The sequence below is a fragment of the Crocuta crocuta genome, unplaced genomic scaffold (assembly GCF_008692635.1).
Source record: "Crocuta crocuta isolate KB4526 unplaced genomic scaffold, BGI_CrCroc_1.0 scaffold367, whole genome shotgun sequence".
Taxonomy (NCBI): domain Eukaryota; kingdom Metazoa; phylum Chordata; class Mammalia; order Carnivora; family Hyaenidae; genus Crocuta; species Crocuta crocuta.
This window is the reverse complement of record NW_027527936.1, coordinates 4,558,106-4,581,835: the sequence shown is the minus strand read 5'-3', so window position 1 is coordinate 4,581,835 and position 23,730 is coordinate 4,558,106. Positions and strand designations below refer to the sequence as shown.

Below are 23,730 nucleotides of genomic sequence, written 5' to 3'. Positions count from 1 at the left end.
TTCTGCAATCAGTGGTGATGGTTGCCCAATTAAATACCAGAACCACTGAATTAATAGTATGTGAATTTCATTTTTTAATATTTATAAAAACTTTTAATGCTTTATTTCTGAGTGAGAGAGATACAGGCAATGAGCAAGGGAGGGGTAGAGACAGATGGAGAGACAGAATCCAAAGCAGTTTCCAGGCTCTGAACTGTCAGCACAGATTCTGTTTTGGGGCTTGAACTTGTGAACTGTGAGGTCATGATCTGAGCAGAAGTTGGAAGCTTAATCGACTGAGCCACCCAGGTGCCCCATTAGTATGTGAATTTTATTAAAAAAAATTTTTTTTGTTTTATTTCTGAGAGAGCTCAGAGAGAGAGAGAGGCAGTGGGAGCAGGGGAGAGTCAGAGAGAGAGGCAGACACAGAATCTGAAACAGGCTCCAGGCTCTGAGCTGGCTGTCAGCACAGAGCCCAACACGGGGCTCAAACCCACGAACTGTGAGATCATGACCTGAGCCGAAGTTGGACGCCTAACCGACTGAGCCACCCAGGTGCCCCATTAGTATGTGAATTTTAAAAGGGTTTTATAGTATGTGGATTGTATCTCAATAAAGCTGTTATTTAAAAAAAAGCCCTGGTGTACTCAAGAAATAAAGGTCAGTGTAGTTGGAATGAGTGGTAGGAGATTCAGTGTATTCATTCATTCATTCAAAAATGTGTATTGTGTGCTTACCATATGTTCCAGACATTATGGATACAGTATTAAATAAAACAAAAATCTTGTCCTTATGTGCTTAGCTAGCTAGCACTTTTTTTTTTTTTTAAATTTACATCCAAGTTAGTTAGCATATAGTGCAACAATGATTTCAGGAGTAGATTCCTTAAGCCCCTTACCCATTTTAGCCCATCCCCCCCCAGCCCCTCCAGCAATACTGTTTGTTCTCTATATTTAAGAGTCTCTTATGTTTTGTCCCCATCCCTAATTTTATATTATTTTTGCTTCCCTCCCCTTATGTTCACCTGTTTTGTATCTTAAATTCCTCATATGACTGAAGTCATATGATTTCTTCTAATTTTGCTTGGCATAATACCCTCTAGTTCCATTCATGTAGTTGCAAATGGCAAGATTTCATTCTTTTTGATTGCTGAGTAATACTCCATCATATGTGTTTATACATATATATATATACATACACATACATATATATATATATATACCACATCTTTATTCATTCATCTGTCAATGGGCACTTGGGCATTTTCCATACTTTGGCTATTGTCGATAAGCTAGTTCGAACTTATATAGCACTTATTAAATGTTAGACATTGTACTCACTACTGTGTGTATATTAACTGGGTTTTCATAACACCTCTATACCAGTATTATCATTTCACAAATAACACAGAGGTTAAACAACTCACTTAAGGTTCTGTGTGGGTTCAGGAGCCGGGCTTTTAATCTCCTAAGTGTTCTGCCCAAATTGCATTCCAACTGGCCCAACAGAAAGAGCTGAGCAGGCCACAGTAGGAGATTCAGAATTTATCCTTTGTGCAAAGCGATATTATCAAAAGGTTTGAGGGGCACCTGGGTGGCTCAGTCTGTTAAGCGTCTGACTCTTGATTGTGGCTCAGATCATGATCTCATGGCTCATGAGATTGGGCCCCGCATGGGGCTCCGTGCTAAGTGTGGAGCTTGCTTGGGATTCTCTATCTGTAGTGCTCGCTTCAGCAGCACATATACTGAAATTGGGATTCTCTATCTGTCCCCCACCACCTCTCAAAGTAAATAAACAAACATTAAAAAAATTTTGTTTTTAAAAGGGTTCAAAGCAGGTGATAACTTATGAGGATTCCTCTGGCTGGTCCCATGAAGGACTCATATGGTATTCCAGATGGAAAGATGGGTCAGGACTTCATTTAACCAACTGAGCCACCCAGGTGCCCCTTTCTGAGGTCATTCTAAAATATGCATTTGGTTGTGTGACTCTTAGACTAAAAATCTTTTAGTAGTGTATTACTATTTAGATTCATATTCCAGGACAAGGAATCTGGAATCCTCCAGTTCCTAAACTGTCCATGCTCTATGATTGGTTCCTCAGTCCACCCAGCAAACTTCTAATTTTATAGACCAAACTGGTATTGGTGATCAGATCCTTTCCCACCCAGCAAGCCAAGTGCTTTCTTATCAGTGTTGCCACAGAATCCTGTAATGTGCCTTGAGTGGACTGTAACTGACAGAGCACCATCTTCTTTCTGCCTATGGCTCCTGTTCCCAGAAGACCTGGGACCTAGTAAGCATTGAACAAGGCAGGGCTTGGGAGCTTTACCACATCACTGAAACTGCAGGTGTGGATTTTGTCTCCTAGGTAGAGTACAGAATCAGCATTATGGAGAGTTGCAGAAGTATCTGTCCTTAGTTCGAGAAGGTTCATACATGTGCCAGGCCCTTCCCACACACCACTCAACAGGTTGATTTTTTTCCCTCTTTATTGTTAGACACAATATATAAACATGAAAAACAGAAAACAGCAGGGATCTTCTTGGGCCTCAAAAAACAGCAAGGAAGGAAGAGATCCCAGAAACGTTTTTTTTAAAGTACAAGACATACTGCCTGAACCAAGGGCATGGAAGGCAGGCCAGAGCCAGCAGAGAGCTGGACTAAAGCCTCCTTTCCTCTCCCCGGTGCCAGGATAACCCCAGGGAACCCTCACCAGCAGCCAGTCCACACAGGTAGAAGGCCACCCAAGAGAAAACTCTTTACCAGAGAGTCTTCCTCTCCTGGAGAGACGGGCAACACCCAGGATAACTAAAAAGTCTCTTCCCATCCTTGCTCCCTTGAGAGCTATAACTGAGGAAAAGGAAAGAAGTGTCCCATGTCACTCTGACCCTCTCCCCAGCTGCCTCCATACCTGGCATTTACCAAAGCCTTTTCTAGCTCAGACCCTGACTAGACCCACCAGGTGCCCCAAGTTTGCTGGGAAGGATGGGGAGGGGAAGAGGCTGGGTGTGACACCAAAGAGATCTTTTATTTGCAGTTGTCACTGGGGCCGTTTCTTGTTGCTTATTTGTTTGCTTGCCTGCTCTTCCAGCTGCATGGCCAGGCGCAAGGCCTTGATGACATCTGGAGGGAAGGAGTGGTGGTACACTGGGAGTTAGTGGGTGTCTCAGAGGCCCCATTCCCTTAGGGCAGAGGCCCATCCTCCAGCCACACCCACCTCGCAGGGCTGAGAAGTGCTTGGCTTGCTGGACCAGAGCAGACTCTGCCTTGTTCACGAAGGTTTCCAGGTCATAGTCTGGCTGCTCGGTCATCTCGGAGAGCTCAAGCCAGCCTGGCCCTTGCTATAATGAGACGAGGGGACCTTGTCAGTTCAAAAATGACCAAATCAATTTGGCAAATCATTCCTGGGCCCCTACCATGTGCAATGCAGACAACCTGGGCAAGATGCCCATTCCTTCAGCCATAGCTCGTACTCTGCTTCTTGACCTCCTGCCGTAGAAATCCTCAGCTTGAATGCATCCTCTTCCTAACCCCAAACTTGTCTCTCTCCCCAGGTCAAATGAGTGTCACAATCTGTCTTGATGCCAAGCCAGAAATGGGAACAATAACTTTATTTTTTCACCTTGCTGGTCCCCAAATCCTACCAATTCTGCCCCTTAAATGGTACCTGAGTCCTCACTCCAGTCTCATGGTGGCCATGTCCACACTCCATCTAGGCGCCAACATCTCTCTTGAGCTTTTTTTTTTAACGTTTATTTTTGCGAGCACATGCAGTGGGAGAGGAGCAGAGAGAGTGGGGGACACAGAATGTGAAGCAGGCTCCAGGCTCTTGAGGTGTCAGCACAGAGCCTGATGTAGGGCTCAAACCCACAAACTGTGAGATCATGACCTGAGCAGGAACTTAACCGACTGAGCCACCCAGGTGCCCCAGAACTCTTTTTTTTCCCTTAATGTTTATTTTTGTGTGCATGTACATGCAAGAGAAAGAGACAGAAAGAAAAAGAGAGAGAGAGAGAGAGAGAGAACGTGGATGAGGGGCAAAGAGAGAGAGACACAGGATCTGAAGTGGGCTCTATGCTGACAGCAGCAAACCTGACGCAGGGCTCAAACTCACGAACCATGATATCATGACCTGAGCCCAAGTCAGACGCTTAACTGACTTGGTCACCCAGGTGCCCCTCTCTTAAACTCTTTACAACAATCTCTTAACTGCTTTTAACTCCTAAGTGCCTCTACTCATGCTCTCCCACATTCCCAAACAAGACTCTACACTGTAGCCACAGTGATGTACCTAAAGCTGTAATAAGACCATGTCATGTCATCTAATGTGACCATACTCTACTCCACTGCCGTCATAACCAAGTCCAGGCCTTTGGAGTGAACCATAGGTCTTTTAGCATCAGGTACCTGTTGACCTAGTCACAGATTTAATATCCATCACTTGCTTATACCTTTTGCTTTGAACAGAGTGAACTCTCTTCTTTCTGAAGACACCATGTCCCTTCACACATTTGTACCCTGAGCACTCCATGGAGGGAGGACATGCCTAAGTGCTTACTCTTCATGTTCTCTTCTCTCTCTCTCTCTTTTGTTAATGTCTTTATTTTGAGAGACAGAGACCAAGAGTGAGGAGGGGAGGGGCAGAGAGAGGGAGACACAGAATCTGAAGCAGGCTCCAGACTCTGAGCTGTCAGTACAGAGCTCAACGTGGGGCTCAAACCCAAGGACTGTGAGATCATAACCTGAGCCAAAGTCAGATACTTAACCAACTGAGCCACCCAGGTGCCCCCATGTTCCCTTTTCATTTCTGAGTGGCCCAAGCTCTTTATTTCTGTGCTGCACCCTGAACACCCCACTGGCAGAGTGCTTTCTTGGGCCTCCCCTCCCCCTGCTCTCCCACAGTGGGAGTCACAGCAGCACCAACATTTACCACTTACTACACACTAACCACATGCTGGGCACTGCTTTAAAAGCATCTCTTTTAATCCTCAGAGGCAACCATCCTGCCTTGCCCACTTCAGAGATGAAGAAACTGAGGTCTAGTGGTGCTAAATGACTTTCCTAAAGAAATCAGCTTATAAATAGAAGAGTCAGGAAAGAAAGAAATAGAAGAGTCAGGATTGAGCAAGTCTTACTTTAGGGCATACTATCCATACTTCATGTTTTTGGTCCTTGGTTTCAGCATAGGAGTTGGCATATAGAAAGTACTCACCAAACATTCACTGAATAAACAAGCCAAGATCTCTGCAAAGAAGTCACCCTCCAAAACCTTGATCAGGAACCTAGAGGGGAAGAAACTAGCTCCGGCTAGGAGGACGGAGGAAAGCCTGTGTAGACCTGGCTGGAGAAGAAGGTATGGTAATTCATTGCTCTAGAACAGCTAGCTGAATAGGTAGAGAATTAAGGAATGCTAAGTAGAGGTCTGCCTCTTTCCATCCCTACCTGAAGACCCATGGGAGCAAAGCCTAGGTCATGCTCAAGGAATAGTGTTGAGCACTGCTGAAGGCATATGCTGGAGTGCATATCCAGTCCATTCCTAGCCAGAACCAGCTCCTCACCTGTATTATCTCCTTGAGCTCCTCCATGGCCCTCTCCTCCAACTCCCTGATCTGAGACATGGCTTCATTAAAGCTGGACATCTGGGAAGACAGTTCCTCCTCCTCCTTGGAGAACTGAGGGACCAAAAGGAGAGGTACAACAGTATGGTCTAGTTCCCCTCAATAGGCCACATTTCCATCCTGCCCGGCCCCACCTTACAGCTTACATTGCTTGTGATCAGGGGCCCATGAGAGCTGGCTTCCATCTCTTCTGTTTCCATTTGAGTTGGCTGCTCCCCAGTGGATCCACTGTTGGGGCTCAGCTCCTTGACCCTGAGGAACAAGAAGGTCTCAGATCCCACAGGAACCTCTTTGGCACTCACAGGACTGCAGCATCACTCAGACCATGAGGCTCGGCAGCTTTTACATTGGCCACCATGACCCATCCTGGCTTCCTACCAAGGCCTGAAGGGGACTGGGACATGTCTGAACTCAGATTCACTGAGTCACAGAAGAATATACAATAGGCACTGAGGCTCCAGACTTCCTCCCTCTTCCTCTCCTCCCTCCTGCACCTGTCTCCCCATCCCACTGGCCATAGGTACTAGTACCTGTCTGCATATCTTAGTGTGTTTAAAGTATATTCGCAGGAGCTTATGCCTGGTGAGATCATCGCAATCTGCAAAAGGGGGAAACAGGCAGTTAAGGGTTGAGGATCACAGGGTGAAGGCGCTGGACTGTCTAGTACTAGAGACTGCCAGGAGTTGTCTCTTTGAGCTGCTGACACCCACACAATATTGGAACAGAGAGCTAAGCACCTAATCTGTGCCAGGCAACTTGCTCCAAGGATACTGAAAATCAAGGCACCTTAATAATTGACTGCCTGCCTTGAAAGGTGCATCTCGTACCCCTGTTGTTTTATCTCTTTATTGACTCTTCTGCCAAGGTCACATCTCAAGGCTCTGTGGCTCCTGCCGAAACCTTCTATTCACCTAGGCTCAGAAGCTTAATTAGAAATTCCCACCTTCCGGTTGTGCTCGCTTCGGCAGCACATATACTAAAATTGGAAAGAAATTCCCACCTTCCCTAGTAGACAGGGAAGAGGAGATTCCCTGGAGGAGAAGAAAGCAGATCCTAGCTAGCAGGGCTTATAGATAAAATAAGGAAGGGGAGAAAAAGTCATTCGAAGCCATAGCCCTTTCCTATTTACTTAGTTAGGAGCTAGAGAACTTGAGGGAAACCATAGAAGAGGGAATTTTGCACTCCTGCTCTCCCACAGGCCATCCTTCTGAACTCTGGGGCCTCTTTCACCAGGTAAGGCCCCCTTTCACCCCAAACCAAGAGCTGCAAAGACATATAGTAAAGGGAACAGATCATTTCCTTCCCTCTTGAATAGGCAAAGAGGAGCCTGGTACTAAAAAGCAGTGGGGAATGCCCAGTCAAGTTTGAGTCTGGTAACCCAGGTAGCCAAGGGCACCAAGCTTTCTGCCCAGAGAGAGGATTCAAGTCTTCCTGTACCACCTCCAAAGTGACCCTACTCACCATGCAGGTCCTTGAGTTCTCCCCAATAAAGGAGTCCCTCAGCACTTGTGTCAGCTTGCTCTCTCGAAATGGGGTGTGAGCCTTGTTCTGTCCCAGGGCCCTGATGCACTCCTGTGGAGCAGCGGGAGCCACTGAGGTCCCTTTCTTCCTCTTGAGTTGCCCATTCTCTCCCTCCTTCCCTCCCTCCACCAGCAACCCTCCAGGCCAACCACCTGTCTAGGCCCTGATACCTTCAGAGCCAGGAGACTCTTGTTGATTTCTGCACCTTCCATGCGGGTCTGCCGGTCAGCACTGGAAGTGTCTGCACCTCTCTCATTCCCTGCCAGATCCACCAAAGAGAACTTGCCATGCACTCTCCCTTTGGTTCGAAGAAGAATCTGGAAGCAGGCGTGGGAGCGGGAAGAGTTGGAGTTGGCAAATGTCTGCCCAGAGGTCCTGTGGCAAAGAAGGGCAAAGAAAGGCTATGAACCTCTGAAGTTACCAGCCACCGTGGAGCCCCAGAGTTCAAGCCACCCCACTCCATAGCACTGAGCTCTCTGTACAAGGGACACAGGTCAAGACTCTAAGCAGTCCTATGTTTTCTTGTCCCAGACTTCTGTTTTGCCCTTCATGGGCAGCAGCTTCCCCTCTAGCTCCGGACCAGGCAAGTTTTCTTGGCAGTGAAAAGTACTGGATTCTGTGCTAGGTCCTTAGCCAGACCTGAGGGCCCAAAAGCACATGGGGAAGAGTTGCCGGTGTTGTAGGACACATGGGGAGGATGGGTCGTCATGAACCACTTGTCAAAGCTTCAGGGCCTTGGAGAGGGCAACCCTCTTCCTGGGCCTCCATTAGCCACCCAGCACTTCACTGCACCATGCCTGGTGGAAGAGCACTTCCCTGCCTCTATCTAGGAGCTATGACCCCATCCCTTCCAGCTTAAAATAGACCCAGAGCTCGTCTCCTACCACAGAGGGAGGAGACAGCAAGAAGAAACCTAGAGAAGCCAGGAAGGATGTTCTGGGGTAAGGACCTGGAAATAAAGTCTACCTTGGTTAGATTTAAAACACTATGACTCGCTCCTGATGATCCTCTGGCCCTGGGTCATCTGCCCTATTGAGAGTCCTTATGGCAGAGGCCCTCACAGCCCTCACCAAGCTGCAGAGAGTGGCACTCTGTGGAAACAGCAACAGGCTCAGAGCGAGGGTCTATCAGCTGAACCGGGCATTAGGTGGCCCCTTCCTCCCCTCACCAGAACTGACCTGCAGGCACTGCCTATGTCGATCATCTTGATGACATCGTCAGCACAGCTGACCAGGTGCTCCTGTAGCCCCACCACCTGCACCTGCTGCTTGCCGTCCTCCAGCACTCGCAGCTTGGCTTTGTTGTTGAGCAGGTCAAACAGCTGGCAGGGAAACAAGGCTAAGGCCATTAGGTGCCGGGCATCCCACATACCCCCGCCCCTTCAGGGCCGGTCCCAGCTTAGATAAGAGCTGGCAGCAGGGAAGCCAGAGAGAAGCTAAGCTGCTAAGCTGGGTGGTGGGCAGTACAAATGAAAGCTGAATGAGGCTGCCTCAGTCTGATAGGACTCTGCTACTTTGCCAGCTGTGGGAGCCTGGACCAGTACTTAACCACTCCAGGCTTATTCCTCATCTGCAGAATAATGATGGGAATACTTCCTCAATAAGTTGTTATAATGACTGAATCAGTTGAGACAAGTGCTTAGCACATGATACTACACCAATAATCAACATTAGCTATTATCATCATCATCAAGATCCTGCTCTGAGGAAGGCAACTCTGCAAAGTAGAGTATAGAAGTACAGGTAGGAGGTATGGAGTATAAGGGGTGGGGGAGAGAGTGAAGAAAGAATACAATATGAGAATGAATGTACACAATCAGGGGAAGAGTAGAAAGGTTATAAAGGAGGTGGGTCCAGGGAGGACAGGGCACACACGAGGCAAACCTCCCATGTGAGACGGAGCCGCAAGGAGTGTTCCTGCCATACATGCTGAGCTTGGGCACCATCCCACCATCAGAGGAAACCTTCCACACATGTCAGGGCAGAACAGCCCATTAAAGGCTTGATGGCCCACAGGTTGTTTGGTTTCTGCAATTTCTAGCCAACCTCAAGGTTTTAGAAAGTTAAGGGGTCCAGACAGTAAAAACAGGGGCTCCCTGCCAGCTAGCTACCTTCCCATTATAGATTTCGAAGAAGGTCACATAGACTTCCAGGCCCAGGTTCCGGTAGCGAGGCTGATTCTTCAGGAGAAAGACATCTCGGGCTATGGGAGAGAGCCTGGATTAAGTAAGCAACCTGCCTTTCTGTGACCAACCCAAGAGGGGCAGAACACGCTACTTACAGGCCATGGCATAGATCCCTTTGGATGCATTCTGGGCTTTCCCAGAGAGGTCTCCACCCATAGTCTGCAAAGGGAAGGGACAGAAAACCGTGGTAAAGGGCCCTGGGCCTAGGCCAGAGCACAAGTGGCTCCACTGCCACAGCAGGCCACCACATCAAAGCTGAGAAGCTGCACCTGCTAAGGCATCTGGCACAGCAAGAGTATCTGGTGATAAGGCATCTGTACCAAGGGGACTTCTGTAAGCAACTTACTTGCTTCCTTCTCAGGGACCCAAAGTGACACCACAGGCTGGTTTGCTCCCTGCCAGGCCTGCATACTTACATGTGTCTTGCCACTTCCTGTCTGGCCATATGCAAAACAGGTTGCTTTTCCCCCTTCAAAGATTGTCTGGACCAGTGGCCTTGCTGTGAACCTAGGAGAAAGGATAGGAAAGAGTATACATCTCTCCCCAAAATGTGCTCCCTAGAATGTGGTCCTGCTGCCCTTCCACTGCAGAATTACTGCGGTCTTTGATTCCTCCTTCCAAACACTAGCACTTCTCTCCTGCAAAGTGGTCCCAGTGGATCCCAGCCCCACTTACAAATCTGAAATTCTCCCAGCCAACTGGGGAGGGCTGGACTGACCTGCCAAGAGTAAGCTGGTGGCCTACACTCTGAGCCACTAGCCCTTTGTCTGACCCTGAAGACCCAAGATGAAACCCAGAGCTTAGTAGCTGACTGCCAGCATAAGAAACATTACAAAGACAAAGACCAGAGGAAACCCTCTAAAGTAGGAGCCTAAAACATTTTAGGACACATAGATCTCTCACTTTTTTTTTTTTCCAATGTTTTATTTATTTTTGAGAGAGAGAGAGAGAGAGAGAGAGATAGAACGAGCAGGAGAGGGTCAGAGAGAGAGAGGGAGATACAGAATCCAAAGACAGGTGACAGGCTCTGAGCTGTCAGCACAGAGCCCGACGCAGGACTCGAACCCATGAACTGTGAGATCATGACCTGAGCTGAAGTCAGACGCTTAACTGACTGAGCCACCCAGGCGCCCATCACTTTTTTTTTAAGAGTTTATTTTTAAGTAATCTCTATACCCAAATGGGGCTAAAACTCACAACCCTGAGATCAAGAGTTGTACCCTCCATTGACTGAGCCAGCCAGATACCACACTGTCAGATTTTTTTTAAAAAAATGTTTATTTTAGAGAGAGAGAAAGAGAGAGACAGCAGGCATGCAAGTCAGGGAGGGGCAGAGAGAGGGGGGACAAAGGATCCAAAGCAGGCTCCATGACAGCAGAGAGCCCAACATGGGGCTGAACCCAGAAACTGTGAGATAATGACCTGAGCTGAGGTCAGACACTTAACCGAGTGAGGCACTCAGATGCTCCCTACTGTCACATGTTTTTAAAAATGATCCTTCAGGAGCGCTTGGGTGGGTCAGTCGGTTAAGCGTCCAACTTCGGCTCAGGTCATGATCTCACAGTCCCTGGGTTCGAGCCCTGCGTCAGGCTCTGTGCTGACAGCTCAGAGTCTGGAGCCTGCTTCAGATTCTGTGTCTCCCTCTCTCTCTGCCCTTCCCCTGCTCACTCTCTGTCTCGGTCTCTCAAAAATAAAATAAAGACATTAAATAAAAAATTAAAAAATAAATAAATAAAAATAAATAAAAATGATCCTTTAAAAACATAGAAAACTATTATTCATTCTTATTTTGAGAACCCAAAAAAAGGAACTGCAAACCAAATTTAGCCTACGGGCTATAGTTTGTCAACCTCTCGTCCAGAACAGTGTTGTTTATAGAACTTTCTGTGATGATAGACATGTTCTTTACCATGCTAATAGCAGCCACTACCACACGTGGCTATCAAGCCCTTAAAATGTGGCTAGTGTGACTAATGAATTGAATTCTGGGACGCTTGGGTGGCTCAGTCAGCTAAGCGTCTGACTTCATCTCAGGTCATGATCTTACTGTTTGTAAGTTCAAGCCCTGTGTCGGGCTCTGTGCTGACAGCTCAGAGCCTGGAGCCTGCTTTGGATTCTGTGTCTCCCTCTGTCTCTGCCCCTCCCCTGCTCGCATGCGTGCTCTCTCTCAAAAATAAAAAAACATTAAAAAATATTTTTTTAAAGAAATGAATTCTAGGATGCCTGGCTGGCTCAGTTGGTAGAGCAAGCAATTCTCGATCTCAGGGTTCTGAGTTCAAGCCAAAAGAAGAAAAAAAGAACTGAAAAATTTTTTAAACGTTTATTTATTTTTGAGAGACAGAGAGAGACAGAGTGCGAGTCAGTGGGGAGCAGAAAGAGAGGGAGACACAGAATTTGAAGCAGCCTCCAGGCTCTGAGCTGTCAGCACAGAGCCCAATGCAGGGCTCAAACTCACGGACCGCAAGATCATGACCTGAGCCGAAGTCAGCATTCAACCGACTGAGCCACCCAGATGCCCCAAAAAAGAACTGAATTCTTAATTTTATTTAACTTTCATTTAAATAGCCACATGAGGCTAGTGGGTGCTGTACTAAACAGAGCGGTCCTAGTGTTTGCTGAGTCTGCTAAGCTCAGTGGATAATGGAGTAGCTGCATAAGACAATGGAAGAACACTTATAGCCTGCCCAGCCCAGTCTCAGAGAGTACAATGGGTAATACCTTACTTGTGATCCATGTGAGGATGGGCTGCTAAAGATGCAAAATGGGATGTGACAAGCCCAAACTGGGCCTTCTTGGTGCCAGGAGCCAGCTCTGTAATGGCTGATCCAAAGATAATATGAGGAGGCCAAGAAAGGCCTCGGAGTTCAGTGTGGCTGTGAGTAGTACGATATCCCATATTGAAAAGAGGAAAGCTGGGGAAAGGAAAATAAAAGAGTCAAGAAACTAACCTGTAGACAACTTCATTTGAAGCTGTTTCATCAAATGCAAAGTCAAAGCAGAAGGCTTGGTTCTCCAGATACTTTGTTAAGTCCACTTTTAACTTGGGCTCATGGACCAAGAGGAAACATTTGCTGGGAATGGAAATCACATCAATTTCTTTCTTGGCCAATTCTGCAGAAGAAGAGTATTTCAGGGGATGATCCCTGGACATGGAGAATGTCGGTCAGTCAAAAGCCTCCTTCTGACTGATCAGGGCTTACCTTGTTTATTTAGTGGGCGTTTCCTCACACAGACACATATCCTGTGCTCTTCGATCTTCAAAAAGATGAGCGAAGACAACCAACCAGTAAAAGGTCAGAGCAATACTGAAAGAACTCTTCCTCTTCCAATCCCATGTCTGGTTCACTCAGGGGTCAAGACCTAACACTGGGACCCCACCTCCACCATTAGTTACTCTAGAGCACAGGCAGCATTTCCTTCCCAGTTTTCTCACCCTGCTGCCTATAGCTTTCAGTGCTACTTCCATGATTATTAGTAAGGATCTAGCCACCTTATGGAAGTGAGGAGGGTGAGAGTTTATGCAGCTCAGACTCTCCCATCCAGCCTTACTAGCTCCAGCCCACCAAAGGGTATTAAAAATATCCTCAAGGGTAAGTGGAGATTCTTGCAGGCTCTCACATCCCTAAAGAGATCGGTCTCTCAATTGTATACCTACTCAGGAAGGAGAGTTAGAAGCCCTTTGGGTTTACTTACAGGATCAGTCATAGTAAGTGGATGACATTCCAAAGTAGCCCGAAATTCTTTAATCATCCGGGCAAATTCCCAGTTTGGAAAGCTGCTGTCATATTCCTGTTTGGAACAAGGGCAAAAAAGGACTGGCTGGTGACAGGTAAATGCTCTCAGAGCTCAGTGCTAAAGCAGCAACAATAGGTCTTTATATGCACATAGCCCTTCAGCTGACAAAGCCCTCCCACTTCTCACTTCCTCCCACCCTGGCTCTAGGCTGAGAACTCAGGAGCAAAAGCCTTGGGAACAGAGACTGGTGGTAGGCAGTGGGAGGGTGGTAGGCATGCATCCAACCACTCTAGGAACTAGGATGAGGGTCCTTCCTAGGAGACCAGCAGGTTGAGATTCCCTGGAGCAATTAACCCAATTGAAGGAAAGTGCTCCAAAGTGGGACTTTACTGCAAATCCTCTCTCCCCTCCAACACACACAATTAGGAGGTAGGGGTTGGGGGGAAAGCAGGCAGCTCTGCCTAGCAGCTCCGTTGGCCACTGCACTGTGATGGGTGTGCCTACTGGATGATTAGCATGAAATATTCCCCACCTAAGGGACTTCAGAAAAATATCTGATTTGTTCTCTGAATCCTGTTGAAAAACCAGTTAAACTTCCTGGATATCAGAACTGGAGCCTGAGAAATGCTTGGGTCCAACTGTACCTCTGCTGCTGGTAAGGCTGCAATTAAGAATGCCTGTCCAAAAACCTTTGACCTAAGAAAAGTACCTGAGCTCGCTTTATTCTCATTTCAGAGTTCTGGGCCCTCTTCTCTTCTCGCTTGTTCTTCATTTTTTCCATTTCCTTCACAATACATGATTTCCTCCGAACTGCGGTGGGGGGGGGAAGAAAGCCTACTTTTACCTGTCTAGGCCAGCCAGCCTACTCTTCTCCAGCTCTGAGTCATGGGCCTTTCCCAGGACTAGGCCTTGCCTAGACCCTTGCTCTTAAACCACTGTATGCAAGGAAAGGAAGCAACGGATAGGACTCATGGGATGGCCAAGCCTGCAAAGTAAAGACCTGCACAAGCACTCTAGGCCCAACCCAAGTTCTCTCCATGCCTCTGTGGCATCTTCTCAACAACCACTAGAGGTGATACCATCCCTGATTGATCTTGATGGGCATTCTGAGCTTTTCTTCAGGTGTTAGCCAAGACTTGAGCTATGGCAACACCTCAACTGAGAGGGCTCCTGCCAGCTGGTGGGGAACAGGGTCACCTCTTGTGAAAGACTGCTTCAGGGGCATCTGGGTGGCTCAGCTGGTTAAGCATCAACTTTGGCTCAGGTCATGATCTCACAGTTTGCGAGTTCGAGTCCCACATTGGGCTCTGTGCTGATACCTCAGAGCTTGGAGCCTGTTTCAGATTCCGTGTCTCCCTCTCTCTCTGCCCCTCCCCTGCTCATGCTCTGTCTCTGTTTCTTAATAATAAATAAAAGTTAAAAAAAAAAAAAAGACTGCTGCAATGGCCACAGGAAAACATGCCCCCATGTGACAAACATGGTTTGAACTCAGGTGCCAAAGCAGGCCAGGTTTGGGACAGGATATAACAGCCTGTCCTGCACTAGGAGCAGGGCAGCAGACAGCTCAACTCATCTACCTGAGTTCACAGGGTTTGTAGAAGAGCTGCCTCGGATGGAATGGACTTGCTCTTCTACCTCCTCGCTGACCATCGTCAATGGTATTTCAGCCACTGCAGGGCAGGAGGGCCTAGGGGGTCCAGCTGTCAGGGAACAAGAGTCATTGGAGAAGCAGGCAGGCATACCAGAGCTGTGCTCCTCTGAGCCCCAACAGGTCATGGGCCAGGAGGAGTGTAATTGATTGCCAGCATAGCAAGGCCTCAGGCTCCCTCAGTGTGAGCAGAGCTTGGGCTTTTCCCTTCACTTCAGCCCAAACCCTGAACCCAACCAGTCTCTACAGGGGCTAGCTCCTGGGGTCAAAGGTCTTATAGGGTAGGGCATCTGGCTGGCTCAGTTGGTAGAGCATGTGACTCTTCATCTCAGGGTTTGGTATAGAGATTACTTAAAAATAAAATCTTTAAGTAAAAAATACGTATCTTAGAGGGTATGTGAGTAGCTCAGCATGGACTTCGCCACAAAGGGAAAGCCTCTAAACGCCTAAAGACTTTAGGCTTGATCCAAGCTTGGGTTCTCAGGCTAGGGCTTTCTACTCATTTGGGAAAAAAAGCCAGACTTCTCCAAGCCTTGGAACCTGGGTTAACAGGGACAAAGACTGAAAAGCCAGGACTAAGAGGAACGTGAGCAACAACATATTGATTCAACCCCAGAAAGGTACAGTCCATGACAACTCACTACTTCTCATACCTGGTTGTGACTCTTTTGTTTACATTCATTCTATTAGAGCCAAATTTGATACATGTAAGATGTAATGATTGTATATCTTACACAATCCGTATCTGCTTTATCTAGTAAAAGTTAACAAATAAAAATATTTTTCAAATTCTATTTATACAAACTCCAAAAAGGAAAAAAGCTAATTTATGGTATCAGAAGTCAAGATTATCAGTACCCTTAGGGGTTTATGAACCGGAAGAGAGCTTGAGGGGGGACTTTTGGGTTGCTCATAATGCTTTGATTGATCTGGGTGTGAGTTACGTGAGTGTGTTCCGTTTGTGAACGATACTCAATGATATGGTTGCTTTTCTGGGTGTGTATGTGCATAATGTTTCAATAAAATTAAAAGAATAAAATTAAAATGATTTCCAAATAATGGAGGATGGGGTGGGGGCAGATAGAATTGAAGCCAGGGGAGTATAGGAATCTCAGGATATTTCAGAACAGGGACAGGGCAATATACGTGGAGTTGCTGCAGAGCCTCAAACAGGAAAAACAAATTCATTACTCACCGGAAACTGAAAACTGCTTGCGGGAATTTGTAGACGCTGGTACCTCCACCTCCATATCATTCTCCTGACTGGTAATTCGAACCTCTGAGACAGTGGACATTCGGGTGGAGCGGCCTCGGAGACCTGAAGAACCAAGGGCAGCAACCAGTCAGTGCAGTATGATCAGGAGGGCCACTGGGGGCCTCTAGGGGGCAACCCTCGAAGATTCTGTATAAGGTGGGATGGGTCCAGATCACCAGGAAAACAGCCCAACTTCCCACTCCTGCCACCCAAGGAAAGGAAAAGTTAGAAAGGCCAAGTACTAGTGACCCCATTCTGTCAATGTGAGAGCTCGCAAGGGCAAGGATGTCTCCCACAAGAGCATCTGTTCTGAGTAAATGGAGAGATCTACAGTCAATCTGAAATCCTTTCTGAAGAGACAGACCTAATCCCTGGAAAAAAGCAAGTTTAACCTTAACAGCAGCAACACCTACCATTGTACAATCTTCCCATACTCCAAAACAACACTGTAAGGTAAATATCAGTATTCCCATCTGATGGAAGGGGGCAATAAGGCTCAGAGAAATTAAGCAACTTGCACATTGTAGTAAGTGTTGGAGCCAGGATGTGAACCCAAGACTGTTAGATTCCAAAGTCTGGGCTTTTCCCACTGCTCCAGGATGCTTTATAGAGCCAGACCTGGGCCACATCATCAGAAACACGTGGGTCAGCTACATTGATTTTCTGGAACCTTAAAAGAATGCTTAACTGCAAGAAATAACTGAGTTATACTTGAATTCTTGTTAATTTCTACCCATTTATATAGTTCCCCTCCATCACCTATAAAGCAAGTCAGCAATTTGGAAATAGAACACATGGTATGGGGCGCCTAGGTGGCTCAGTCAGTTAAGTCCAACTTTGGTTCAGGTCATGATATCATAGTTTGTGAGTTCGAGCCCCACATTGGGCTCTGCTGTCAGCATAGTGCCTGCTTCAAATCCTCTGTCCCCTCCTCTCTCTGCTCCCCCACTTACCCCCACGCATTCTCTCTCTTTTTTAAATAAACTTAAAAAAAAAAAAACCACATGGTATAATATAGGCAAACATCAACTTGTACTAAATTTCTGAGTCTCCTAAGTTTAGGCTGATCTGATAGCTCTGTATAATCCATGTCTTCATTAAGAGCATAAATTATTATAATTTTCCTTTTCCCAAAGGATTTGTGAGGACATGCATATGAAGTAAGACCATTCCCATTTCTCTTGCAGGTCCTTACAGTACAGCTAGTAAGAGGGCCAGCACCACACCATTCAGACCCAGCCCGAGCTTGCAATCCCACCGCCTTCCACCTGGGCTCCCCAAATCCTGAAACTCCAGCCAAGTAGTTTCTGGGCTCCTGTGGTAGCTGTGGGCAGTGATAACCCCTGGCTGGTGATAGGCCATGCAGACTGCAAGGTATAGCTGGCTCTGAGTAATAAGTTGGATTTCTTGGGCAGTTTGCACCTACAGCCACCCCACCCCCTATAGTCACAGACTGTTAGAGTAGGTTTACACTGATTACTTCTGCAGAGAAAGTCCAACCTTCTCCTAGACTTCAAGGCAATATGATTATTCTACTCATCCCACCCCAACCCCCAGATCTCCCTAGCACCATTGAATATACTTCTAAACAGCTGAGACCTAGCTTTTCCTACAGCCTGCTCACTACCTCACTCCAAGGCACACTGTTCCCTTGAGGAAAGAAAAACAAGCACATTAGTGGCTGATTATTGCTCTGGATTCTACAGGAAAAACTTCTAGGCCATTTGGCAAATTTCTCAAATGCACCAGGTTCCTGAGAAGTTGGCCTAAGGGCTGTAGGCTGGATTTTTCTTTTTATTTATTATTGTTATTTTTTTAATGTTTACTTATTTTTGAAAGAGAGAGACAGAGACAGAACACAAGCAGGGGAGGGGCACAGAGAGGGAGACATAAAATCCAAAGGAGGTTCCAGGCTCCGAGCTGTGAATACAGAGCCTGACATGTGGGGCTTGAACTCGCGAGGTATGAAATCATGACCTGAGCTGAAGTCAGATTCTCAGCTGACTAAGCCAATCAGGCACCCCTGGATTTTTTTTTTTTTTTTTAAGCACTTTATTGATGGGCCACCTGAGTGGCTTAGTCAGTTAACCGTCTGACTTTTGGTTTCGGTTCAGATCATGATCTTTGGGTTTCATGAATTCCGGCCCGCGCCTGGCTCTGCACTGATGGTATGGGGCTGCTTGGGATTCTCCCTCTCTCTCTCTGCCCCTCCCCTGCTCACACTGTCTCTATTTCTCCTATTTCTCTCAAAATAAATAAATAAACTTAAAAATTAAAAAAAAAAAGCACTTCACTGAAGTATGACTGAAATACCAAAAGCTGTAGATATTTAGTGTGTTTAACTCGATGTATCTGGAGAGAAGTAAACACCCATGAAACTATCATTATAATCAATGCTATAAACTTACCCATCACTTCCTAAGGTTTGTTCCTACTCTCTTTGTTTTGTATTTTGTTTATTTTTGTTTTATGGTTAGGGTACTTATTATAAGATCCACCCTCATAGTAAAATTTTAAGTATACAATACAGTGTTGTTCATCACAGCTAGATGTTGTACATTACGTCTCCAGAACTTACTTTTTTCTTATAACTGAAACTTTGTACCTTTTGACTAAAACCTATTTCTCCCTCCCTGTAGGTTAGATTCTTCCTTATTAAGATACTTAGAAGACAGAGCATGACTCAGCCCACATAGAGCCACATGCTAAAGTAGAGCAATGAGTCTATTTCACAGCTTGTTGTGCCCCAGGAATATTATGCTCAAACCCCATGATGATAGGCCAGTAAAAATCCATTTACCTTCCTTAGGAGCAGGAATTTTGGAGTTTACTGATCTGCGTTTTTGTTTCTGAAAAATAAAAACAAAAACATCATAATATATGGTTCCTATCAATTTTCAAGGACCTATCTTAGGTCTGTGTGTTATGCGGAAATCCTAGGCAGTTCCAGAAAATCATCAAAAGCCAACAAGCCAAGCATATCATCTGGGGCACTGGCTCAGCCACATGACAAGCACCTACCTGGACCGTTACGTTCTCCTGCAGGGGCAGATTGTCTTTTGGGTGTAAGGGAAGAAGTTGTAAAAGCTCTGGGTTTATTGCGGCCACATCATCAAAATCAATCTGCAAAGAGCAAGTAAAAAGTTTCATTGGAACAACATAGCTTCTTCAACCCAAGTGCATCCCTGTAACCAATGCTACCCCTAGATTCAGACTTTACCAACTTTAAGTTTCACCACATACCAACAACTATACACACATAGCCCTTAGTCCTGCTTTACCATCTAGATGAATGTTGGTTTCTGATTGCCAAGCCAATGGTAGATGTTGGTGATGAGAATGAGGTAAAGAGGAGGACAGACAGACAGGCAAACAGTCAGGTAGTCCACAGTAGATCTAGGCCACTTAGTTCCCCTACTGTTCTGCTGGGTAGTGGGGTCTTGCTGGGCACAGTGCCCTGAGCACCTCTTGCTGGATGACACAGAGGAGGAAACAAGTTCTAACTGTCCCGGTGATAGTCAAAATGGAAGGCCCTTCAGGATCTTATGGGTAGGGACAAGTTCCCGAGAGCTGCTACCTAACCCTAAGTCTACCTACATTTTCTACTGGGCCCAGAAACTTCTTCCCCAGTAATAACTTCCTGCTCATGCCTGCAATTGAGGTCACAATTCTAGGTTTACATCACTAGAGCCCTCCAGGAGCAACTCAAACTTCATCAGCGTACTTCACAGCACTTCAAACACACCAAAATAGTACCAACCAATTTTGAAAGGTTTCAGAGCTCAAGCATGTACTGCAGAGTAAAAGCTTTATGTCCTACCTATGCAACCTATACGTATTAATTAGGTTATTTAAACATTCATTAGGCATAATTAAGGCAATAGAAGGAAGGTATTCAAAGATGAATTAAGGCATATATACTGCCCTTGCCTTCAGTTAGCTCCTATTTTTTCTTTTTTGTTTGTATATGTATGTATGTATGTATGTATGTATGTATATATTCATTCATTCATTCATTTAGAGAGCTCACAGAAGGGGCAAAGAGAGAGAATCCCAAGCAGGCTCTGCACCATCAGGGCAGAGCCAGACATGGGGCTTGAACTCACAAACAGCAAGATCATGACCTGAGCCAAAGCTGGATACTTAAACGACTGAGCCACCCAGATGTCCCCAGTTAGCTCATATTCTAACGGAAAAGTCATATGCACAGAAGGCTAGAAACCAAACCAGCACAGGATAGAATTATCAAAGGACAGAATTACCAAAAGCAAAAGCTGGCAAGTACTTTAATAACCACACTTTTGTCCCCGTTTCTTGGACAGCTATAGACCCTTACTACACATTCCTCCCATTTCCTATACTTAAACCATAGAAAACAGACAATATAGATCAGTATTCTAACCGTAGTTCTGACATCAACTCTCACACTGATGATTCAGGGCAAACATCCCAGGGGGAAGGCGTAAAAAGAGTGACTGTGTGAAGGCAGCAAGGCAGTAGGCATGGCCACAGAGTGGGGACCTGATGCATTTGACCCTGACACAGCATACTTTGGAAGAGTGTGTGGTACAAAGAAAAAAGTCGACTGGGTCATATCCTGAAAAGGCCTTGAATGCCTCACAAAGAAGTTTAGACCTTATTCCAAACACAGTATCTGAGCTGGTATGAGACCCAACAAGAACTATATTTGTAAACAAACAACAAAAATCAGCATACAAAAATCACAAGGAACTACTAATAGCTGGTTGAAGAGAATTTTAGGAATCTCTTGATTTAAAAGCAGATAGTGTAAAGTATTCAATCCTTTTATTTCTAAAATATACCACTAAATATCTGCTTACCTACCATAAGGCACTATGCTAGGCAAGTCCTTTACATGTGTTATTTCATTAAGTTCCATGAAAGAGGGTCCAGGTCTGTCTTATTCACTGCAGTATCCTGTCTGGCATTTTGGAACCAGTACCAAAGTATCTGCTGGATAAATCCTCATAACAACCTTATTAAGCAGATATCATTATCATCCTCATTCTTTTGGTAAGGAAACTGAATTTCTAAGAGTTGGAAGCATGCCTGAGAACACAAAATAGCAGCAGAGCCAGAACAGAATCCAGGTTTTCATACTCCTAGCCCAGTGAACTTTTTACCACACCACAATGCCTCTAAAACATAAATGCCTTAGTCACACCTCTCCTCTTCTCAAAATCTTCCCCAAGGCTCCTCAGTACCTACAGAACAAAATCTTAAATATCTTAGTGCCAGAGATGATAACCCTCTGGTCCCCTTTTTCAACTGTCCAGCATCTTGAGCCTTCCACTGCCTGGAGCAAGCTTCTTCACTAGTCCCGATGAAGGCCATTTCACTAGTGTTTTCTGCTACACCTTCCCACCACGCCCCTACCAGTCAAGCTCATCCTCAATGAGTTACCACCTCTGAGCTGCTCAAGCACTATTCATCTGTGCCATTTATAACAAGTTGCCTTCTGTTATCTGGGGTTTCAGAAACATACTTTTGTCTCAACTGGGTTGTTAGTTTTGCTTCCCAAACCGATATTGTGGGTAGCTTGCACTCAGAAACTAGCATAGGTAAGCAAGGTCTTAGGATTCTGTGCAGTTTGTCTTCTACAAACACACCAGAAACTATCGATTGCTTCAATTTAGATCAGGCCCAACTAAATAAAATCCTAATGCATCCAAAGAGGACCATGTTCAAGATTAGGGAGGACAAGGCAGCATCAGAAACAAGGCTCTCGCAAGTTCCATTTCCACACACAGCTTTTCCTTTGTTTGTTTTTAAAGTAGTCTCTCCGCCCAATGTGAGGCTCGAAATCAGGACCCCGAGTCGCATGCACTACCAACTGAGCCAGCCAGATACCTCTTCACACAGATCTTTTAGGGAGGAAGGTGTTAAATGTGGTAGAGGCATTTTCACAGAACTTACCTCTTTGCCCTTTGTAGCACCTCCTTCTGTCCATTCCACTGAAACACAGGATTTCTCCAAGTTCACAGTCCTTACATTAGCACTGTGAATTATGCCTAGAGGTATAAAAAGTCCAGAATTTACCCATCTTTTTCACTTTTAGGATCGCACAGAGATCTCAACGTGGAGTTAACCTGAAGGAAGGAACAGCTGCCTTTTTCTTTCTTTTAACGCTAGGAAACAAATACAACTCCTGGCTTTTGAAAGATTCAGCTCCTCACCTTTAGAACATCCCAGGTGAGGTAGGCAGGGAACAGGTCTTAAAACTGAGCTGCAGGATTCATTCCTACTCAAAAGAGGGCCTACAGTGAGATGAAGGTATGTCTGGGCAGGGGAGTCACTCTAGTCCTTAGGTACTGTTCCTCAACTCACACGGCGCTCTAGCGCCCTTGGGTTTCCCCACCAGACGGTTATGTCTGACCATTCTCCTAATGACAGGGTATTACACCTGCCAGAGATTTGGTAGCTACTTAACCAAAAAAGAGCAGAGTTGCAAGCTCCTGAAAAGCAGGGATCTTTTCTGATTAACCCTGAATCTCAGTGCCTGACATACTGAAAGTGCGGAATATTTAGAGGAGAGTAAAGGGGCCAGGAAGCCGCGGTCCCTACAAGAGCATGGCAGTTTCAGCGGAGAACTCTGGAAGTGAAGTGCATCTAGCAACCCTAATTTTCCTGGGAGGTCCTCTGACAGGGAGGAGCCCCGCCCACTTCCGAGGATGGGAAGGGGACTTACAGCCAGCACAGAGGCCCCTGCACCTGGGTAGAATAGACGCAATGCTAGTGCAGAGACCCAGACCAGGTGGAAGCGGGGGAATCCCTAACAGCATCTCGGCCCTGCCATTTGGGGAGGAGCAGTAATTTCAGCCACCTCACAGCCCACCGGTCCTTGGCCTCGCGACCCCGCCCCTCACCATTACTGCGTTGGATCTTGATGGTGAGACCGGGAAACAGGCGAGCCTGAAGCGACGAGTCCATGGGCAGTCGCGGGGAAAAGAAACGCGAAACACAAACAACCACAGTTCTGCTAATCCTACACAGTCTTAACGCCGCGCAAACCGCCGCAGTTTAAATCCCGCGCGCCAGCGTCCCTGAGAACGTCATCACGCCGTCGCCAGCCTCGCTGCCGCTAGTCCGCGGCGCCCTCCGCAGCCTTTTGGGATATGTAGTCTCCAGTCGGTTTTGTGCGCCTAGGACCGCCCACCTATCTGGCCACACCCCTGCGCGCTGGGGCTCCTGGGAGCTTGGCCAGCACGCGGGCCTGGAGGTTTCTTCTTCCCGGCCTTTTACGGAAAACGTGCTGTGCTACTGGCCTCCCCAAAACTGAGAAACTGCAGTGTGGTGTTTGAGACCGAGTACTGTGGGGTTCCTACAGACGTGGGTTCCAATCCCGACTTATTCAGTCACTAGCTCAGTGACCTTGGGCAGGTTAGAAACTGGACTCGATTTCCTCTGCACAGTGAGGAGCCTGCTTTTTCCCTCACGGAGTTATTGCGAAGTTTAAATGAGGAACTATGTTTCAAGTGCCTAGGAGACACAGATTACCTGGATATTTATTGTCTACCACGTAGTAGGCATGGTACCTGGGTGGTAAAGATAATAATAGTGAACGAGGCATAATTCTTGCCCTTCTTGACCTAACATTTCTAACATGAACAGGGGACACAAAGAAGTAACAAATAAATTAGGAATTGTGGTAGGTGCTCTGAGGGAAACTAAGAGCTGAGATAGAAAATAATGGAGGAACTTACTTTAGATAAAGTGGACAGGGAAGAAATCTTTGAAGTGATATTTAACCCAAGTCTAGAGAACAA

The 23,730-nt window shown here is 46.3% G+C and overlaps 1 protein-coding gene across 5 annotated transcripts; it reads right to left on the bottom strand.

The window, feature by feature from the left end:
• Nucleotides 1-2,452: 2,452 nt before the first annotated feature.
• KIF2C (kinesin family member 2C) lies at nucleotides 2,453-22,974 on the bottom strand. Of its 5 annotated transcripts, XM_077752078.1 has the most exons (22): nucleotides 22,831-22,974; nucleotides 21,881-21,975; nucleotides 18,965-19,066; nucleotides 18,744-18,792; nucleotides 15,884-16,006; nucleotides 14,618-14,740; nucleotides 13,750-13,850; nucleotides 12,999-13,094; nucleotides 12,506-12,560; nucleotides 12,254-12,416; nucleotides 9,722-9,812; nucleotides 9,401-9,464; nucleotides 9,231-9,322; nucleotides 8,299-8,441; nucleotides 7,291-7,495; nucleotides 7,061-7,171; nucleotides 6,130-6,197; nucleotides 5,746-5,851; nucleotides 5,540-5,653; nucleotides 5,194-5,322; nucleotides 3,199-3,322; nucleotides 2,453-3,104 (listed from the first exon to the last, which is right to left on the bottom strand). In XM_077752078.1, the coding sequence occupies exons 1-22, from the start codon at nucleotides 22,892-22,894 to the stop codon at nucleotides 3,022-3,024; spliced, it is 2,301 nt and encodes a 766-aa protein (XP_077608204.1). In that variant the 5' UTR covers nucleotides 22,895-22,974; the 3' UTR covers nucleotides 2,453-3,021. The 5 variants fall into 5 exon arrangements, with proteins under 5 accessions (XP_077608204.1, XP_077608205.1, XP_077608206.1 ...); XM_077752079.1 differs by lacking the exon at nucleotides 5,194-5,322 and having other exon boundaries at nucleotides 22,831-22,970; XM_077752080.1 differs by lacking the exons at nucleotides 21,881-21,975; nucleotides 22,831-22,974 and adding an exon at nucleotides 19,225-19,557.
• Nucleotides 22,975-23,730: the final 756 nt, after the last annotated feature.